Below are 20,453 nucleotides of genomic sequence, written 5' to 3'. Positions count from 1 at the left end.
ATACAGATGAAATTATATTTAGATCATAAAGAGTCTGACTTCCCTGAAAGTAATTTTATTTTCTTTCAAGTATTGTCCATTGAGTGCTAAAACAAAATATACCATTTCAAACTTTTTTTAGAAACTGTAATTTGAATTCAGATTCAAATGTTAATGTGTCAGATGTGCATATGACATAGACAGAATTTATCATCAGTTTAGAAAACTAACAAAGGTTTTTTTATCTCCTATAAAATTTAGGAAAATGTACTTGTATCGATTCTGATATCACCTGTTCAGTTGGTTGTAGCATCTGACATCGTTCTTTCTGATACAAAACACTTGACTTACTCTCCATCCCAATTTAATTACAAAAGTGTAAACACACACACACACACACTACACAAGAGACTTTGCAAGAAAGACACATAAGGAGATGGTGTTGTGCAATCGCTGGCTGCTCCACAATATTTGTTGTAGAATGACAGTGACATTAAAAATAATTTATGATTTTTAGTCTTATCATCTTTCAGTGGGCATAATTCGTAACAAGCAAAACATTAAAATATTCGACCTGATTTAGTAGCTTCTATTTGTTTCAATCTCGTGAGCTTTCGTATCATTTAACATCCTCAAAGGTGCGATTCAGGAAAGGTGATGGAAAATATTTCATCAAAAAGGCAAAAATCAGAATAATTTTAAACTTGTTTATTAATTAAATATAAAAAACAAAAGCACTCTTACTGTTCGCTAAATAGTTGTTTTATAACAGTGTATTAACTTCTGTTATAGGCACCAGGACAACTGCTATTAACAGTTTCATGAAAATAGAACAGATGTACAGTTTACAGGCAAGGATATTCAAATTACACGACTTCTCAGGTCATGCACACTGATTAGCTTAACTTCTGAATACTGCTGATAGAATTTTAACACTCACAATTTAGCTAATATTACAGAAATCGTGATTTTTTTACAGAAACTGAAAGAAAGAGTGCACAAATACGACATTTTGCAATAACATTATTACAAATAACTATAAAAAAGGAACTATAACTATATATCACAGATAGTCTACATTTAGACAAAAAAAGAACACGAAAGTAACCATGTTTTATCACAGCAACAAATTTACATACACGAAACGAGTGTAGGGTTACTTCTACCAAACAAGATCTTTCTTCATGCAACATCTCTCTCCATTCTGTTTAAACTTTACAGTACTGTCTACACGAAAACTTACTGGTTAGCCTTCACTATACCCACTACATGAAAACTATCTTTGTAGTTCGTTGCAAAGAGCGTTTTATATATGTAGAATTCTGCGAACATGGCCAGCACCTCAGAAAAGAGTCCGGCAGTGTTGAGAAATGCCAGTGCAAACGAGTTAACGTATTATAGTCAAGTATTGAAAAGGTTTTAATGTTTGTTAATCGTGTGAGCTGGTAAGGAGGTAGCACAGAACGATATTATAATATCAATTCCGTTGTTATTATTATAGTTTTAAACTACTCCTTACGCTTTAACACTTGATACGTTTTCTACTCCATTTATTTACACGTGGGTGGGTGCTAATAGGCAATTTGCAGTGAACAATTTTCATGGGGGACTGGAAAGGTTAACTGCAACAGTCTCTGGCAAAGTGCAGATACACTTGCGTTCGGTCGTGCAGATTCCTTTCTCTGGTAGCAGTTAGGAGACTGGGCGAGAACAGAATGAAGTGAGTGGGTTGAAACGGGAACGGAAACAGGTCGTTCTTCACGTCGATTGTGGAATAGCTGCCAACACGAGACAGTCTTCTTTGTACTTGGGGGGGGATCAGACGACGGGTGGAAACCGACACGTCGCCTGCGATGCCTCGGAGGGGCGTCGCAGTCGGCTCCACGCTCTACGTCTCCCGAAGAAAGCGACGCCGGCACCAACTCTGCGAGCACCGGCAACGGGTTTCCAGGATACTCGTGCACAGGACGCACGTTGTGCAGCTTGTGCCCTGCCAGAGTTGCGATCCCGCCGCCGCCAGCGGAGAAGCGCGTTCGCGGGTGGCGCTAGAGTCCGGCGCCCTCTGCCCTCTGCCGGAGGCCCGCCTACGCCTCCTCGTCTTCGGCGACGGCGGGCAGCGGCAGCGCCGCGGGCGACGCCGACCGGGAGCTGAAGGCGTGCAGCCAGGCGTCCAGGTCGCGCGCCGTCGCCGCCACGAACGTAAGGCTGGCGTCGGCGGCGTCGCAGCCCTTGTGCCGCACGCTGAAGGCGGGGGCGGCGCCGGCGCCGTCGCCGTCCAGGCGCGACAGCGTCGCGTGCCGCAGGTTCACCACGCCCAGCGGCCGGCACACCTTCTTCTGCGGGAACACCACCGCGAAGTGCTCCAGCGACGTGCGGTACACCTTCACCTGCAACAGCAGCGGAACGTCAGCCGGCGCTCTAGATACTAACGTAACACGCCTAAACATCGTCCCTGCTCCTAATTTCGTCGCCCTAGGAATTTCCGGTGTCCACAACTGGTGATATGTATTTAACTCTGACCTCAGTCCACAGTTTTGTTGAGAACGTCTGCTGTGTGCAGCACGTTTAGCTTCTGTGTACGACGGTATACATCTTTTTACACTCAAGTGAGTTAGTGCAGCAATCAAATTAAAAGCCTGCTGTTCCTAGTGTGAGCACTGGTTTGCGTTCAAACATTGGGTTTCATTTCAGTTGCGTATTGCACTTTCTGGCGTGTAATCGCTGTTGTCTACTGTTTGGTCTATGTTGTCCAAGGGGCCATGATGATAAATGCCTAGGATGTTCGCAGGTTCGTCCCACTTGCAATTTCTATTTTCAAAAATGGTTCAAATGGCTCTGGGTACTATGGGACTTAACAGCTGAGGTCATCAGTCCCCTAGAACTTAGAACTACTTAAACCTAACTAACCTAAGGACATCATACACATTCATGCCCGAGGCAGGATTCGAACCTGCGACCGTAGAAGTCGCGTCGTTCCGGACTGAAGCGCCTAGAACCGCACGGCCACCGCGGCCGGCAATTTCTATTTTCGTCCCAGGGACGAAATTCGGAACTGTTATTAAAAATTCACTTTATTTGTTATTTACAGTGATTATTTTACTTTTTCATCTACCCACACGTACACATTCGTATGCGAGACATGTTTATTAGGCTGTAAATAACTTGAAAACATTGTTCAATCACGGCCTTCAAGTGATTTATAGTAGTGAAAGTGTTTGGCAATGTTATAATGGAAAAATACATTTAAATAATTGTATTTTTGGGAAGTTACATGGGTGACACAATTGCGAACACTTTTTTTTGTATTTCTGTTTTTAAAGCGCTAACGTTTATGTTGAAAACTGGCTTCAGTATGTTATAAGACTTTAATTGTATTGTAAGTTGCCTACAAGCAGAGAATAAATTCAGGACTATATACACCAATTTGTAGTGTAGTCCTATTAATGTGATGAATTCAGGACTCTTATACCAATCTGCAGTCTAATCCTACTATGGTGATGAATTCAGGGTTATATATCTACCAATTTGTACTCTAATCCTACTAAAATGATAAATTTGCGCCTCCTGCGTTACAGTCAAGTATGGTCAAGGCGATCTACACTCTCTCATGAAATGAATTCGCAGTTGCGAATATGAACAACCGTTACCTGTATAATGGAATGACGACAATGAAAATTGCCTCTGGATCACAGGGCCCTGGGTTCGATTCCCGACTGGGTTGGGTATTTTCTCTGCCTGGGGACTGGTCGTTTGTGTTTTATCCTCATCATTTCATCATCACCATTCGTGAGAGTGACTAGATTGGACAAACCAAACATCATCATCATCGACAATAAAAATTTGTGCCGATCCGGGACTCGAACCCAGATTTCCCGTTTATCACGACCGGTGGCGGATGAATACGATATTGCAGCGCTGGGGTTGTTAAGATGGGCGGTGCAATGTTTCTTTCGGACATGCACTGCAATATCGTATTTATCCGCCGACACCGGGCAAGCTAGTTTCAATTAAAGTTTCTCTCCTGTACCAGAATACCCATAATGGATGTACAACTGCAGGTTGTAGACACATCGTCGACGACATATGGAAGTTTAGATCTGGCCTTGATGTGTGCTCGCGTAATGGTAAGATGACCGCTCGCGATAAGCGGGTAATCCAGGTTCGAGTCGCTGTGCGGTACAAATTTTCATTGTCATCATTCCATTACACAGCTGATGGTGGTCCATATTCATAAATGTGAATATATTCCCTGTATTTCATAACGGCTGTAGTCGCCACAGAGCCTGTCCCTTTGGACATGCATGCATGTCTGATGGAACATTGCATCAATATTAAACACTTTTTTTTAGCAGAATTGCAGAATTGACCTTTGTGTATAGCACAAACTTAGCAATTAAATAGTTTTGCTTTGCTGGCATTCTTATTACGAGACTGCTGTGCTTGTAAGGGTTACGTTTGGGCGAAATTGCAAACGTAACAAGCTTTTGTGTAAACTTAGAAAAAGTCTTTTTGTGTTTCGTTTGCCTCACAAGTAAGATGAAACTACTAATGTTAACGAAATAAAAAAAAAAGAAAAAGGACTGACTAAGCCCAAAAGGCAAGAGGATATTCAGCTGAGATTGCATATGTAGGCCAGTTTGAGGTAATTTCCAGACTTGTTAGATCACAAATGTCCTATATCAAATCGTTCGTCTCGACGTCCTCTATACTACTGTGATCAATGTGATAAGTTGTAAACAGTTGTTCACCCTCAGTATGCACACAGTGTTTCAGATAAGTTACTATTCTCTGAATCTTGCGAATAGCAAGTTAAAGGAATATTTATTTTATTTATTTATATAGATAAGCACTGCTCCTTCTGCGGAGTTATGACATAGAAAAAATTAATAAATACATAAATTATTTCAGATGCACTGTCAATTTAGGTTAATGGTGACTAAACAGTTTCGAACGTCTCCTTTCATTATTGAATCTTTGTGTGTGTGGTTCTGACATAAGTACTGAAATAACATTCATACATTTGCAGCTATTCACACTGCTCGAACGTCGAACATTGCACGTCCTTCATGCAAGCGCCTACTATACACTGAGTCATCTTCCGCTAAGAGCCTCAGGTCTCACGAAAGGTATCAACGACGGTTTCAACTTATTATCGAGACACCATCCGATGTTATGTTCTGATTACAAGTCAAACCTCTGCACACAACTACACGTACATGAATATGTGACATACTAACACGTGAAATGAAGACACACGGAGAGGCGCTAGCAGTGTTCACAGTTTTGCGGAGTATTCATTTCTTGAACTGAAGCCTACAGTTAAATGCATCATAATACGACGTCCCAACTATCAGAGCAGTCATATTTTGACATTGTGAGCGCCTTTCAGTCTCTCTTCATGTCCTGCTATGTTCGTGCTCATGAACGTATAGTTGAATAGAAGTTTGATTTGTAATTTTGTTTCCTAGAATTTCACTAGCTCATTTTTTATTCTTTCTAAACAGACCTGGTGACGACTTGCTAACAAGTCGAAATCGGTAACGTTATCATCATTCGTGTAAACTGTGCCTGATGTGTACAACGTAACAATTTTACAACACGCTCACTGGCCGTTTATCACTAAGACATATGCCTACTCTGTGTAAACCGAATTTATTTAATTTATAATAGCATTTGCGTTTCTTTGTAAGTTAAAATCCGCCCCAATAAATTAATTTAAGCGACAATTAAACTAGTGCTGTTCTAGTACATAAGCTTAGTCTTGGTCCTTCCCTATACCTAATTTTATGTCATGTAAAACGGTAAACGAAATGTCTGGCGCGAAAAATAGATCAGAAATGCAGTTGTCACTATCTCATTGGGGAAAGGCATGTTAAAAATGTTCCCCACAGCTTTGTCAAACGTGAAGTAACGTAATTCTGGCAAACGATGGGAGGCCTAAATGAAGATGAAAGTAACGACAGTGTGTTGTCATTGACCTACGGCCAATCCATTGGAGAAGTGCATCAAAAATCCCGCAGAGTTCATCAACCCCTGAATAGAGCTTAAGTAACAGGCAAGTCATACGGCTGCCGTAGAAGACTGGTGTGGTACCCAGATCATTACCTCTTTCCTTAACCACTACCCTTCCCCCAAATCAACCAACCAATCCTTAACCACTGTTCTTCACAAGTTGTATAGTGATAATACAAAATCTCACCTCAAACTATTATATTCGCATCATTTAATCATAATTTTTTAAATTTCCGTATAATTAATAACATGCAGTGGCAAAAACATGGAGACTTCTACATGTTATGCCACAGATCCAATAATGTGTATCGATTACGAAACTTATCGTCTGGGCTTTTGAAAAAACTGTGAGCAAAGACTTCAAATAAAATAGTCTGAATATTCCCAGGAGCACTGTCGGCTGATTGCGGCAATGTTACGATAAATGAAAAACTTTTCTTATTAATTATTAAGATTCTGAACCACCTCGTCTTGAAGGGATCGCCTTATGTGATCTTTTGTCGGAGACTGTTTAACCACGGGAATCCTTTCAGAACACTCCAAGATAATAAGCAGTCCTATGCACTTCACTTCACGTAAATTGTGGAAGTTTGTAATGTAAGCTCAAAAAGAAGTTCGGTTTCAACTCGGGAATCACTACCGAACTGTAGACATTTTACAAACAAAAAATTTTAAACTTTGTGTTATTTTTCCGTTTGTAAACTTTCGGTACTATCGTGATATAGAATGAATTGTTCACTCTGCAGAGCGGTGTGCACCGTTTTTGAAACTTCCTGGCAGACTACAACAGTGTGTCCGGCCGGGAATCGAGAGCGGTTTTGTCTCGTCATAAAACTTAAAATTACATGCTCTATTAGCCCGCATCGTGCATCAATGGTGATCCATTTCCTCAGTTCCGCTACTGAGATTGAGGAGCACCCCTCATCCGTAAACGGTTAAGTCACTCAGAGTGTTCTTGCACATCCCAGTAGCAAACAGCTGTGATGGAGAACATTAGAATCATGAAGGAACCTAATAGCTCAAAATTGTAGGTTAGGAATGCTATGTTGTTGTGCGAAAGTTTCCGGTGTCTAAAAAATAGTGGAAGGTTCACTTACTGTTGGTGCAAATGGCATCACACTGAATTGCAGAACAAAACACGAGCAGTGACTTTTAAATTAGAGAAGCAGATCACAGGCGACCTACCTGTACAGGTTGCGCACGCCTCTTGTCCGGCCCGATCATGGTCATCGGCCCGCTCATGGTCTCGGTACCCCAGCTGCGCTCCACGCTCCAGCCTTCGACCTCTTGCACCGGCATGTCGCTACTGTTTAGCAAAGCACTAATCGATCACCGACGAGTCGATGGTCCGCTCCTGATGCCAGTCGCGACTATGCCTCGCGGCAGCACCCGCGCCGCTGATATAGTTCCGCGCGCAGCGCCGAGGCGACCGCCTGGCGAACTACGGCGCATGCGCACTGGATCCCGCGGTAAATCCCTGGCTGCGCCTGTGACGCAAGAGCTGGCTGGCACGGGCGCACTACGAGGAAAAGATCTGTTGCTGGCGACAGGTGGAGGCGAGTGCGCTTTCCTAGTAGCGGCGGCGCACAACAAAAGCTGCCCTGGTGCCAGCGAGGGCAGCAGCCATTGTCTCCCTGCTTACTCCTGTCCTATTTCTCGTACACTTCCCAGCAGCGCACGGCGTAAGTCTCGCGGGAAATCTGACGGGACGCAAAAACTTAGGCCTTCAACCAGTAGTGTCCAGTTACAAAAAGAAATTTGTTAACTTAATTTTATCCAATGGTTTTTTTCGTAGTAAAATAACATTTGCTGTTCCCACTCACGATTTATCATTATTTATTTTCGTCGTGATGTTCTTTAAGTGTCTTATTACGTAGAATCTCAACACACATTGACCATCAGTTACACAGTTGACAATCGACTGTAAACTTTTTAAAGAGGAAAGCAAGAAATCCTAAAGACACGAGAATAATGCAGCAGCTCGTACATCACAGACATCACAGACAAACAATCATCATATATTAAAACCGCAGTTGATAATGGCAATTATTTTCCGCAACGCGTCATGCCGAAAATAAATGAATAAGAACGGTGACTGGCAGAAGAAAAAATGTTACTTTAAATCAGTAGAACCACTTATTATATCCAGTGTGAAAGACGGACAGCCGGCCGATGTGATAGAGCAGTTCTAGGCCCTTCAGTTCGGAACCGCGCTGCTGCTACGGTCGCAGGTTCGAATCCTGCCTCGAGCATGGACGTATGTGATTTCCTTAGGTTAGTTGGGTTTAAGTAGTTCGAAGTCTAAGGGGCTGATGACCTCAGATGTTAAGTCCCATAGTGCTTCGAGCCATTTGAACCACTTGAAAGACAGACAGTAACTGTGATTTAAATTAAACCAGTCGCTTTATGAATCTGATACGGTTTATTGCATTATTGACGAGTTTTCGAGGCGCTGTAGGTTCATCAACAGATGGTGGTGTTACAGGACACACTTGCGGCCATTATCTACTCTTGTAAATTTCTTATTCTGTAATTTAATGAATCGCATTACAGAGGTTGCCTTTTGGCAAAGTGTAGTATCTAACATCTTCATGCTCTTTGAACCTGAGGTCACTAAGGGCACCCAGATGTTGTGTGTGTGTGTGTGTGTGTGTGTGTGTGTGTAAGTTGGCTAAAACGAACGTTAGCGGGATGAACTTGTCGTGGATGCCAAGATGCAAAGCAAAGTAAGTATCCTAAAACATAACGATTAGTTTGTTTCGTATACATTTCATTAATTTATACCTTAATTTCCATTATTTTCGCCAGTACCAACGACCCTAGTTTCTAGCTGGAGATGATCCGGAAAATAATGTTCCTGCAACACTTCCATCTGATGATGAGCCTCCAGTGGCTCGAAAGTTAGTTAATTGTATAATAAATCGTGTCAAATCCCAAAAGCGACAAGTTGCACATCACAGCGACATAAATGATCACTAAAACCATTGGTTTTTCGGTAGTAGGCTGCTGGATAAAGAAACAACAGAAATTGTTTCACTGAGGACGATAGTACAACAGTCAAGGGCGTACCCAGCGACAGGCATAAAGGATAGCTGCATAGCATCCCCCCCCCCCCCCCCCAACATTCTCAAAGAAAAAGAAAAAAATACCATAGTAACTGAACTTGCCTCCTCTTCCGCTAAGTAAAGGCCGTATTAATTCAGTGTCAGTTTAAAGAAAACCAAGACCTGCAATGGGTATCGACTAGTAGCAACTGTACTCGGAGCTATCTGCGGTGAAATCTCAAAACTACACTCCTGGAAATGGAAAAAAGAACACATTGACACCGGTGTGTCAGACCCACCATACTTGCATCGGACACTGCGAGAGGGCTGTACAAGCAATGATCACACGCACGGCACAGCGGACACACCAGGAACCGCGGTGTTGGCCGTCGAATGGCGCTAGCTGCGCAGCATTTGTGCACCGCCGCCGTCAGTGTCAGCCAGTTTGCCGTGGCATACGGAGCTCCATCGCAGTCTTTAACACTGGTAGCATGCCGCGACAGCGTGGACGTGAACCGTATGTGCAGTTGACGGACTTTGAGCGAGGGCGTATAGTGGGCATGCGGGAGGCCGGGTGGACGTACCGCCGAATTGCTCAACACGTGGGGCGTGAGGTCTCCACAGTACATCGATGTTGTCGCCAGTGGTCGGCGGAAGGTGCACGTGCCCGTCGACCTGGGACCGGACCGCAGCGACGCACGGATGCACGTCAAGACCGTAGGATCCTACGCAGTGCCGTAGGGGACCGCACCGCCACTTCCCAGCAAATTAGGGACAGTGTTGCTCCTGGGGTATCGGCGAGGACCATTCGCAACCGTCTCCATGAAGCTGGGCTACGGTCCCGCACACCGTTAGGCCGTCTTCCGCTCACGCCCCAACATCGTGCAGCCCGCCTCCAGTGGTGTCGCGACAGGTGTGAATGGAGGGACGAATGGAGACGTGTCGTCTTCAGCGATGAGTCGCTTCTGCCTTGGTGCCAATGATGGTCGTATGCGTGTTTGGCGCCGTGCAGGTGAGCGCCACAATCAGGACTGCATACGACCGAGGCACACAGGGCCAACACCCGGCATCATGGTGTGGGGAGCGATCTCCTACACTGGCCGTACACCACTGGTGATCGTCGAGGGGACACTGAATAGTCCACGGTACATCCAAACCGTCATAGAACCCATCGTTCTACCATTCCTAGACCGGCAAGGGAACTTGCTGTTCCAACAGGACAATGCACGTCCGCATGTATCCCGTGCCACCCAACGTGCTCTAGAAGGTGTAAGTCAACTACCCTGGCCAGCAAGATCTCCGGATCTGTCCCCCATTGAGCATGTTTGGGACTGGATGAAGCGTCGTCTCACGCGGTCTGCACGTCCAGCACGAACGCTGGTCCAACTGAGGCGCCAGGTGGAAATGGCATTGCAAGTCGTTCCACAGGACTACATCCAGCATCTCTACTATCGTCTCCATGGGAGAATAGCAGCCTGCATTGCTGCGAAAGATGGATATACACTGTACTAGTGCCGACATTGTGCATGCTCTGTTGCCTGTGTCTATGTGCCTGTGGTTCTGTCAGTGTGATCATGTGATGTATCTGACCCCAGGAATGTGTCAATAAAGTTTCCCCTTCCTGGGACAATGAATTCACGGTGTTCTTATTTCAATTTCGAGGAGTGTATTTCATCATTCACCATGAAACAAACGGATGAGCAGTATTCAAGAATCGGTCTTGCAAATGTTTCGTAAGCCACTTCTTTGGTAAACGAATTCTTTTTCCAGTTAATCTCAGGCTGCCATCTGTTTTTCCTAACATGTATTTTACGTGATGATTCAGAGTTCTACCAAAACAACCCGATGCTTGTCACAAGGTGTACCTGGTCCGGGCGCGGAAGGTCTCCCACAGAAGTTGGGCCCCTTCCTGCATTACGGAAACACACGAACCGCCGTACTGTGCTTTCACTCTGCAATGAATTTTCACAGGTACACCGCGTGGTGAACTGCAGTCATATTTTCTGGTGTGCAGGCACGTTTCGGAATGTTTTTTGACTTGTTTAAAACAGATCCTGTCTGATGCTGTTTTCGAACTAAGCGTTGCATGGCACTCTTTGCTGGCATTTTGACAGCGCTAAACTTCTCAGCAAACAACTGACCACACCGTTTCCGCTACTTTTTTGTCACGTAACTTTCCACGACGAACACCCGCCGCTCCACTGTGAGTACCGTCGTCCCCTTTGCACTGCTCCACTCACACTGACACAGCCCGCACTACAGTCTGAACCGGTGTGGATCACGTGGCGGGCGTACAAGCGGTGTGCATGTCACGTGTTGTGGTTATATGCATACATCCACCTCGAGTCGTATCCACTCGTCCGGGCCACTTTTATTTGCCTCATCCTGTATTAATGATTGGTCATCTGTGTCGCGTGTAGCTTACGTTACGCTCTACTCTCTTTCTCATACTCTTTTATTCTTTTACTGACCTGTTGTGAGACCACACAACATATAATTCTGAACCACCGTTCTAACTCATTGTATCTCTTGTAGACATGTTGAACCAGACTCATTGTACCTAATTAACAAGCTCAGTATGCTATCTTAGGACTTAAATACTACAGACTATCTGTTGTATGTAAATGCCTGTGAGAGATCGAAAGGCCAAGTAAGAAATTTAAAAAATCCATGTTCGACTCCCGGTAGGAGACGTAGTTTAATATCGTAAGGGAGCTTCATTACAGTGATCATTCCGCTGCAAAGTCAAAAAATCGCTGTCGATTTCAACTTACTACGAACTTCCCTGTGGTTTTTCTGCAAAGGGCATGAAAACAAACGATATTTGCACATTATAAGCAATAAAATAAGCAATTAAAATTAGAAGGAAGGTCAGCGTTGGCCGTAATTTTGATGACTTATTAGCAGCAAAATGGATTTTCGATCACATACTGATCATCTTCAGTGCTTTAGCGTACAAATTAAAGCTCTTAGGCACTGGTACGCTTTAATTTCTACGCTGGAGCACTGAAGATGATCATTAAGTAGCTCGTAGGCACTGGTACGCTTTAATTTGTACGCTAAAGCACTGAAGATGATTATTATGTGATCGAAAATCGATTTTACTGTTAATAAATCACCAAAATTACGGCCAACGCTGACCTTCCTTCTAATTTTATCATATGGTCGTTGTGAACACAGCACTCTATGGAGTCGCCAGTCAATAAAATACGAAATGTTTTCATCTCTTGTGTAATAGGCCTTGACAAGATAATGATCATGTAGTGTAATGGATCGAACGAATCTCTTTTATGCAAAGTGCACCACCTCAGAATTAGCTAAGAACATTTCGAAAAGACAGGCTCAAAGTTATGACCCTTCCCCAAGCTGTATCTCTACTGTTCTGAATTCTATAAAAGCAGTGCTGGTTCGAGAAACAGCTTTAATCTGCTCTGATAAGTCACTGCAAAATCAGTAGCAAAATGGAAGTGACGCACTTTTTTAACTACACATATTTTTTTATTGCCTTTGATCAACAAGGTTCTGTGTCCTGCAAAAAGAATATACTTGTTAAAAATATTGCTTCTTAAAGTGTGTTGCTTCTTTGTGCTAAGGGCCTATGAAAATGTTGAGAGTAGTGTCCGCGACAGGTCGTTTGCGGACACCGCCTACTGTGCAGACAACCCGCCACGCACATATCGGAGACTGCCTCGGCAACAACACACCGTTGCGCGTGTCTTCGCGAAAGACGCGACCAACACTTTCCGCGTCTACATCTATACTGCGTAAATACCTTAGGGTGTGTGGCGGAGGATACTTTGCACACCAGTGTCACTTCTTCCCTTTCTTGTTCCGCTCGCGAATGTGGCACGAGAAAAACAATTGTTGGTAAGTCTCCGTGTGAGCTCGAATCCCTACAGTTTTCCTTGCATTGTCTTTTCGTGAGATATACGTAGGAGAAAGCAACTTGTTGCCTGGCCCTTCTAGGAACGTACGCTCTCGGGATTTTTAGCTGTAAACCACATCGTGATGCACAACGCTTATCGTACCTTCTGTTACCCTAGTTGACTGAGCACCCCTGTGACGTGATGTCACGACAAAACGGCAGCAGTAGTTGTTTTATTTATTTATCTATAGATCTCCTTTACAACGATGTTGGGGGTGTCTTGGTATTACAATTTAAGAACAACAAAAATAGTTTACATATACAGACATTTACATACTTACAGATCTTCTCTGACTCTTCTCAGTTTCCTCTAATAATCCTATCAGCTAAGGGTCCCAGACTGAGAAGCAATACTCAAGTATCGCCCAAACGAGGGTTTGTAGGCTACCTGCTTCGTTGGTGGGCTATACTTCCGCAGGATTCTTCGTACCTTTTTCTTAAATCTCGCACTTAAAAAAAAAGCCCTGCATCGCTAATCGAGTAAATATTTTATTGTTTTATTGTTGTCACAGACAAACGCAATATGTCACTTTAATACAGTACAACGAGGTCTTTAACTCTGGTGGACAATGATTGTAGCTTACATAGGTTACTTATTTATCCCTCTAAATTAATTTTGCAGAAAACTGTATGTCATTTAGGAGTTTCGTATAGTGCCGTTTAAAAAAAAAGACACACATGCTCATAAATTAAGGATAATGCTGATGCATGGCGAAACAACGCTCTGGTGGGCGGTTTGCTGGTTTAAATCACCTCGGGGCATGACCATGCGGTGCATTTAACCTGCGGTTGCCGCACTGTGGCGCTGGCAGCAGTCCACATACGCAGAGGTGTGTTGGTGCATGTCAGAGTACGGTGCAGTAAGTGTGCAGACGTTTTCAGACATGCTAACGGTGACTGTGTGTTGAAAATGGCTCAAAGAACACATACTGACGACGTTATGAGGGGTAGAATACTAGGGCGACTGGGGGCTGGTCAGACACAGAAGGTCGCAGCACGGGCCCTCCGTGTGCCACAAAGTGTGATCTCAGAATTATGGCAACGATTCCAGCAGACAGGAAACGTGTCCAGGCGCTAAAGTACGGGCGGGACGTCCGCAGTGAACAGCACCACAAGAAGACCGATATCTCACCATCAGTGCCCGCAGAAGGCCACGGAGTACTGCAGGTAGCCTTGTTCGTGACCTTACCGCAGCCACTTGAACAGTTGTCTCCATACACACAGTCAACAGACGACTGAACAGACATGGTTCATTCGCTCGGAGACCTGCAAGATGCATTCCACTGACCCCTGGTCACAGGAGAGCCCGTGATGCCTGGTGTCAAGAACACAGTACATGGTCATTGGAACAGTGGTCCCAGGTTGTGTTCAAGGACAAGTCCAGGTACAGTCTGAACAGTGATTCTCGCCGGGTTTTCATCTGGCGTGAGCCAGGAACAAGATACCAGCCCCTTAAGGTCCTTGAAAGGGACCTGTATGGAGGTCGTGGTTTGATGGTGTGGGGTGGTATTATGATTGGTCTTTGACACAGGAACTGTAGCAGGTCAGGTGTATCGGGACGTCATTTTCCACCAGTATGTCCGCCTTTTCAGGGGTGCAGTGGGTCCCACCTTCCTCCTGATGAATGATAACGCACGGTCTCACTGAGCTGCCATCGTGGAGGAGTACCTTAAAACAGAAGATATCAGGCGAATGGAGCTTCCTGCTTGTTCTGCAGGAGCTCCGATAGGCACTGGTGCAAGAATGGTAGGCTATACCTCAGCAGCTGCTCGACCACCTGATGCAGACTATGCCAACCCGTTGTACGGTCTGCGTACGTGTGCATAGTGATCATATCCCATATTGATGTCGGGGTACATGTGCAGGAAACAGTGGCGTTTTGTAGCACATGTGTTTCGAGACGGTTTTGGCAACTTATGACCAGTACCGTGGACTTACAGATCTGTGTCGTGTGTGTTCCCTATGTGCCTATGCTATTAGCGCCAGTTTTGTGTAGTACCACGTTGTGTGGCACCTCATTCTGCAGTTATCCTTAATTTATGAGCATGAGTGTAGTTCACTTGGAAAGACAACGGCGACTTTCATCCGATGAAGGCATATGTCACCTGGGAGATAGTACACTGGTGGCCAAGGTTAAAGAACAAGCCGCTGTTTCCCCACCCTGTGCCTAATTCACGATATAATTTTACAAACTCTCAACCAGATATCCGGACGATCGTGTTCTGCACTGAAGATGTCCTTCCGGTTAACGGACAACCCCGCCAACGATGACATGAGAGCTATGAAACGAAGTAGTGTTTGTTGTGTAGCCGCACATCCATAGTCGCTGTGTACCCAATGACAGACGGTGCTGTGTGGTACAGAGAAGATGCCTACCAGACCCTCTGCGGTGGAGGGCCATAGAAAGAAAGGAAACAGGACAGTAGCATACTGATTTAGCCCGATGGCTTAATGCGAATCGCTCTGCTTTTTCTCGGATGGACTGTATTCGCCATCTGTACGACCGATTGCATACCAGAATCCGCGCCTGCGGAGGATACACCACGTACTGGTATGGGTGTTTCAGCATGAACCGATACCTGGTACCTCAGAATCGCCGGTGCTATTGATCAGTAAATATAATCATTTCGCGTACTCCATATTCTCTGTTTCAATAATGAATCTTGAGTGGACTGGAGACCTCTAAATGGGTGTATTACTCTTTTTCCCGGAAGTGTATTTTCGAATAGAATTTTATAAAAATCTGTACATGAATGACCCTGAAAATGAATCTTACTTATAATTATTTCCTTAAAAGTTTCTTCACTAAACCTACTTTTTTCAAGAGTCCGTAAAGCATTTGTGATACAGAACACTTTCTGCAACAGCGTTAGTGCCAGGTAGAGCTAGCACAAACTCTGTAATGAGCTGAAAAATTCTGCAGCAGGTACCCTGAGAGTCAAGGAATGACGAAGTTTTGCTTGAAACAGCAGATCTACCTGCATGGAGGATTGAAAAAGTAATTTTACGCAAAAGTGCAAAATAATTTCTCACTTTGCTGTTCTAATTTCAGGCATGCGAACTCAGTTTTAATTTCCTCATTAAATACACACTTTCTTTTTCGCGTTTCTGTCAGAAGTCTGCAATATAACACATCAAGTAATGCAGCCTGTGACTCTAACGGTCTAAAACCACACGTCTAAACGTGGCGACGTAAAGCAGCCATGGAAGTAACAGGTAATGTACAAAGAAAGCAGAGGTGACAAACTGCTCGTCATGTGAAAGAATTACATAGTACCAACCAAAATTTTTCGGAAAGTGTTCATCCTTGAGGCCGTGGATTTATTCTTTGGATATGTCCTCATTTGCTCTCTATTTAGTTATGTTACGAGCTATTTTTGTATGGGATGGTTGAAGGACAATATACGTCACGTATGTATTTTATGGGTATAACAGGACATTTAAGCCAAATAAGGGATATTCCGTAAATGTGGAAACCCTGGCAGCATTTTGCTACAGTCTTTGTGAAACACTGATTCTCTTAGTTTATCTTTCTTCCGGGTTTTCAATTGGATAGCGTCTTCCAAATTACGCTGTGTTTCAGGTCCGCCTGAGATTGGCAACACATTGCCGAAACGTTTTGTAATTTAGACGACACCGACCGGCTGAATTTTAAAATCCTCCCCGCCGAGAAAAACATAAATATCATTTTCCTGAGCAAGGCTGTAACACTTTCGTAATTGCTTACGCGCCACAGCCACGCTTCTCAGAAATTACTTTTACCTCTTCCTCTGCATCGACTTGATGAAGTTATAAAAGACTGAAGACTGTCGCACTGGAGGCACGAGAGCAATCTCCTTTGCTGAAACACTCCCGGTAAAAAAAAAACTAAAAAAAATGTTTTCTATTTACTCTCCTTAGAAAGTATATGTTCATTCGTGAAACACTCCAGATAAAAAAATCTTCAATTTACTCTTCTTACAAAGTATATGTTCGTTCCGCTTGATCTCCTTCTACGAAAATAATCTGCGAATCGCTGTACAGTGCGTCGCAGATAGCGCTTTTCATTGTAGCATATATTACGGGTTCTTCCTCTTCCATTTACTGGTGTAGCGTGGGAATAATGGCTGCTTTTGACCCCCTGTGTGAGCTGTCGTTTGCCTGATTTTATCTGCAGAATCTCTGCGGGGGAAATACGAGTAAGTAGAGGTTGGATACATGTACGAGGCCCATTCAATAACTACACAAACAGCTGTACAGCAAATATGGTTTAGTAAATTAGTAATATTTTGGCCTATGTTTGCCCGTAATCCCAAACACCTTGTACGCACTTGTCCCATCTTCCTACAAGTTTTCTTTACTTCCTCGGAAAGTATTCTTCACTTGATCTCGAAGCCATCTGTATACCATTGAGATTTATGCCACACAAAGCTTCTTTCATCGGAACAAACTGATAAAAATCCGAAGGTGGAAAGGCCAAAGCTGCAAGGAGGAAGAGCTAGAAGTTCCCAGCACGCGTTACCAAATAGTTTCCTGCAGCAGTTGTGGCGTATGAAGTCGTGCGTTGTTTAGAAGATGGAACACGCCTTTCCTCTGCCTCTGATTCTGCCTTTGCCTTCCCGGACATTTCATCGTCAGAGTGGACTGGCAGTATAAGCTGTGAAAATGGCTCGTGTAAACAGTTTTAGAAAACTGGACCAGGGCGCTTTAAACGACGGTTAACGTTACCTTTGTAACTGATGGTTGCGTTTGGAATTTCTTACGGACAGGCGATTCAGTGTTTTTGAACTACATGCTTTGACACTTCGACTCCGTCTCAAAATTATGTATTCAAGTTTTATCAAAGATTAAAAATCTACCCTGAAATGCAAAACTTTCGCTGCTGAAACTATTTTCGAGCACGGTGCAAATGCGTAAGGTCTATTCTTCGTGACGAACGGTAAGTTCCCTGAAAATGCATTGCACAAGTCTTACGATGGTTCAGTTTGTTTTGAATAATGGAATGAGATGTAACAGTATTTGCTGGACAGTTTTCAGCAGTTTGTTCAACAGTAAGCCGTCATATGCAACTAATTAAACGCCGACGTCCATACTGCTACCAAAAGCCCTGGGCGGCGCTTGTCGGTTACGCTCGTAAGTTAAACTACACGAAAAAACACGCGGGCCGTGCAACTACTGCTGTATTGTCCATTCATCCGAAAGAATATTTCTGACGGTTTTACGCTTTCCGATGTAAAAATCAGATCACAGAACTCTGTTCTTCCAAAGTACTTTCTTCAAAGAGTAAATAAGATCTTAGACCAAGGGTGTCTAACCCGCTAGCGGAAGCAACCTTCATTGCGGCATCTCAGACACGATCAGGTATATATACAGGGTGGTCCATTGATAGTGACCAGGACAAATATCTCACGAAATAAGCATCAAACGAAAAAACTACAAAGAACGAAACTCATCTAGCTTGAAGGGCGAAACCAGATGGCGCTATGGTTGGCCCGCTAGATGGCGCTGCCATAGCTCAAACGGATATCAACTACGTTTTTTAAAATAGGAACGCACATTTTTATTACATATTCGTGTAGTACGTAAAGAAATATGAATGTTTTAGTTGGTCCACTTTTTTTCGTTTTGTGATAGATGGCACTGTAATAGTCACAAACGTTTAAGTACGTGGTATCGCGTAACATTCCACCAGTGCGGACGGTATTTGCTTCGTGATACATTACCCGTGTTAAAATGGACCGTTTACCAATTGCGGAAAGGTCGACATGGTGTTAATGTATGGCTATTGTGATCAAAATGCTCAACGGGCGTGTGTTACGTATGCTGCTAGGTATCCTGGACGACATCATCCAAGTGTCCGGACCGTTCGCCGGAAAGTTACGTTATTTAAGGAAACAGGAAGTGTTCAGCCACATGTGAAACGTCAACCACGACCTGCAACAAATCATGATGCCCAAGTAGGTGTTTTAGCTGCTGTCGCGGCTAATACGCACATCAGTAGCAGACAAATTGCGCCAGAATCGGGAATCAAAAACATCGGTGTTGAGAATTCTACATCAACATCGATAGCACCCGTACCATATTTCTATGCACCAGGAATTGCATGGCGACGACTTTGAACGTCGTGTACAGTTCTGCCACTGGGCACAAGAGAAATTACGGGACGATGACAGATTTTTTGCACTCTTTCTATTTAGCGACGAAGCGTCATTCACCAACAGCGGTAACGTTAACCGGCATAATATGCACTATTGGGCAACGGAAAATCCACGATGGCTGCGACAAGTGGGACATCAGTGACCTTGGCGGGTTAATGTATTGTGAGGCATTATGGGAGGAAGGGTAATTGGCTCCCATTTTATAGATGGCAATCTAAACGGTGCAATGTATGCTGATTTCCTACGTAATGTTCTACCGATGCTACTACAAGATGTTTCACTGCATGACAGAATGGCGATGTACTGCCTTCATGTTGGATGTCCGGCACATAGCTCGCGTGCGGTTGAAGCGGTATTGAACAGTATATTTCATGACAGGTGTATTGGTCGTCGAAGCACCACACCATGGCCCGCACGTTCACCGGATCTGACATCCCCGGATTTCTTTCTGTGGGGAAAATTGAAGGATATTTGCTCTCTTGATCCACCGACAACGCCTGACAACATGTGTCAGCGCATTCTCAATGCATGTGCGAACATTACGGAAGGCGAACTACTCGCTGTTGAGAGGAATGTCGTTACAGGTATTGCCAAATGCATTGAGGTTGACAGACATCATTTTGAGCATTTATTGGATTAATGTGGTATTTACAGGTAATCACGCTGTAACAGCATGCGTTCTCAGAAATGATAAGTTCACAAAGTTACATGTATCACATTGGAACAACCGAAATAAAATGTTGAAACGTACCTACGTTCTGCATTTTAATTTAAAAAACCTACCTGTTACCAACTGTCCGTCTAAAATTGTGAGCCATATGTTGGTGACTATCAGAGCGCCATCTATCACAAAGCGGAAAAAAAGTGGTCCAACTAAAACATTCCTATTTCTTCACGTACTACACGAATATGTAATAAAATGAGGGTTCCTATTATTTAAAAAAAGCAGTTGATATCCGTTTGACCTATGGCAGCGCCATCTATCGGGTCAACCATAGCGCCACTTGGTTTCCCCCTTCAAGGTAGACAAGTTTCGTTCTTTGTAGTTTTTTCGTTTGACGCTTATTTCGTGAGATATTTGACCCGGTCACGATCAGTGGACCACCCTATATATATATAGTACGTGTGGCACAAAAATATTTGTCTTCTTCCAATGTAGCCCACCTATGCTAAAAGGTTGGACACCCCTACCTTAGATGATATGTTTACGTAAATATTATTCCAACGAATGACCGGAACTTCCGAAAGGTTGCTAACTAGCACTTGCAAAAGTTTTAAATTTCCTGCATTAGGGGTTGTCTTCACTAAATGTGTTGGCTTGTTTAATTATTGACTGATATTAGTAATTTCTACCCT

The 20,453-nt window shown here is 43.8% G+C and overlaps 1 protein-coding gene across 1 annotated transcript; it reads right to left on the bottom strand.

The window, feature by feature from the left end:
- Window positions 1-672: 672 nt before the first annotated feature.
- LOC124804787 lies at window positions 673-7,377 on the bottom strand. Its single transcript, XM_047265114.1, has 2 exons — window positions 7,177-7,377; window positions 673-2,366 (listed from the first exon to the last, which is right to left on the bottom strand). Exons 1-2 carry the CDS (start codon window positions 7,288-7,290, stop codon window positions 2,064-2,066), a joined length of 417 nt encoding a protein of 138 aa, XP_047121070.1. The 5' UTR covers window positions 7,291-7,377; the 3' UTR covers window positions 673-2,063.
- Window positions 7,378-20,453: the final 13,076 nt, after the last annotated feature.

This window comes from Schistocerca piceifrons, chromosome 7, assembly GCF_021461385.2.
Source record: "Schistocerca piceifrons isolate TAMUIC-IGC-003096 chromosome 7, iqSchPice1.1, whole genome shotgun sequence".
Lineage (NCBI taxonomy): Eukaryota > Metazoa > Arthropoda > Insecta > Orthoptera > Acrididae > Schistocerca > Schistocerca piceifrons.
This window is presented reverse-complemented; position numbering and strand designations above follow the sequence as displayed.

Bases quoted from the DNA above. Each gene is read 5' to 3' on its own strand.
- LOC124804787 (XM_047265114.1), bottom strand. From the start codon at position 7,290: ATGCCGGTGCAAGAGGTCGAAGGCTGGAGCGTGGAGCGCAGCTGGGGT. The intron at 2,367-7,176 runs GTAGGTCGCCTG...CTGCTGTTGCAG, and splicing joins GGCGTGCGCAACCTGTACAG to GTGAAGGTGTACCGCACGTC.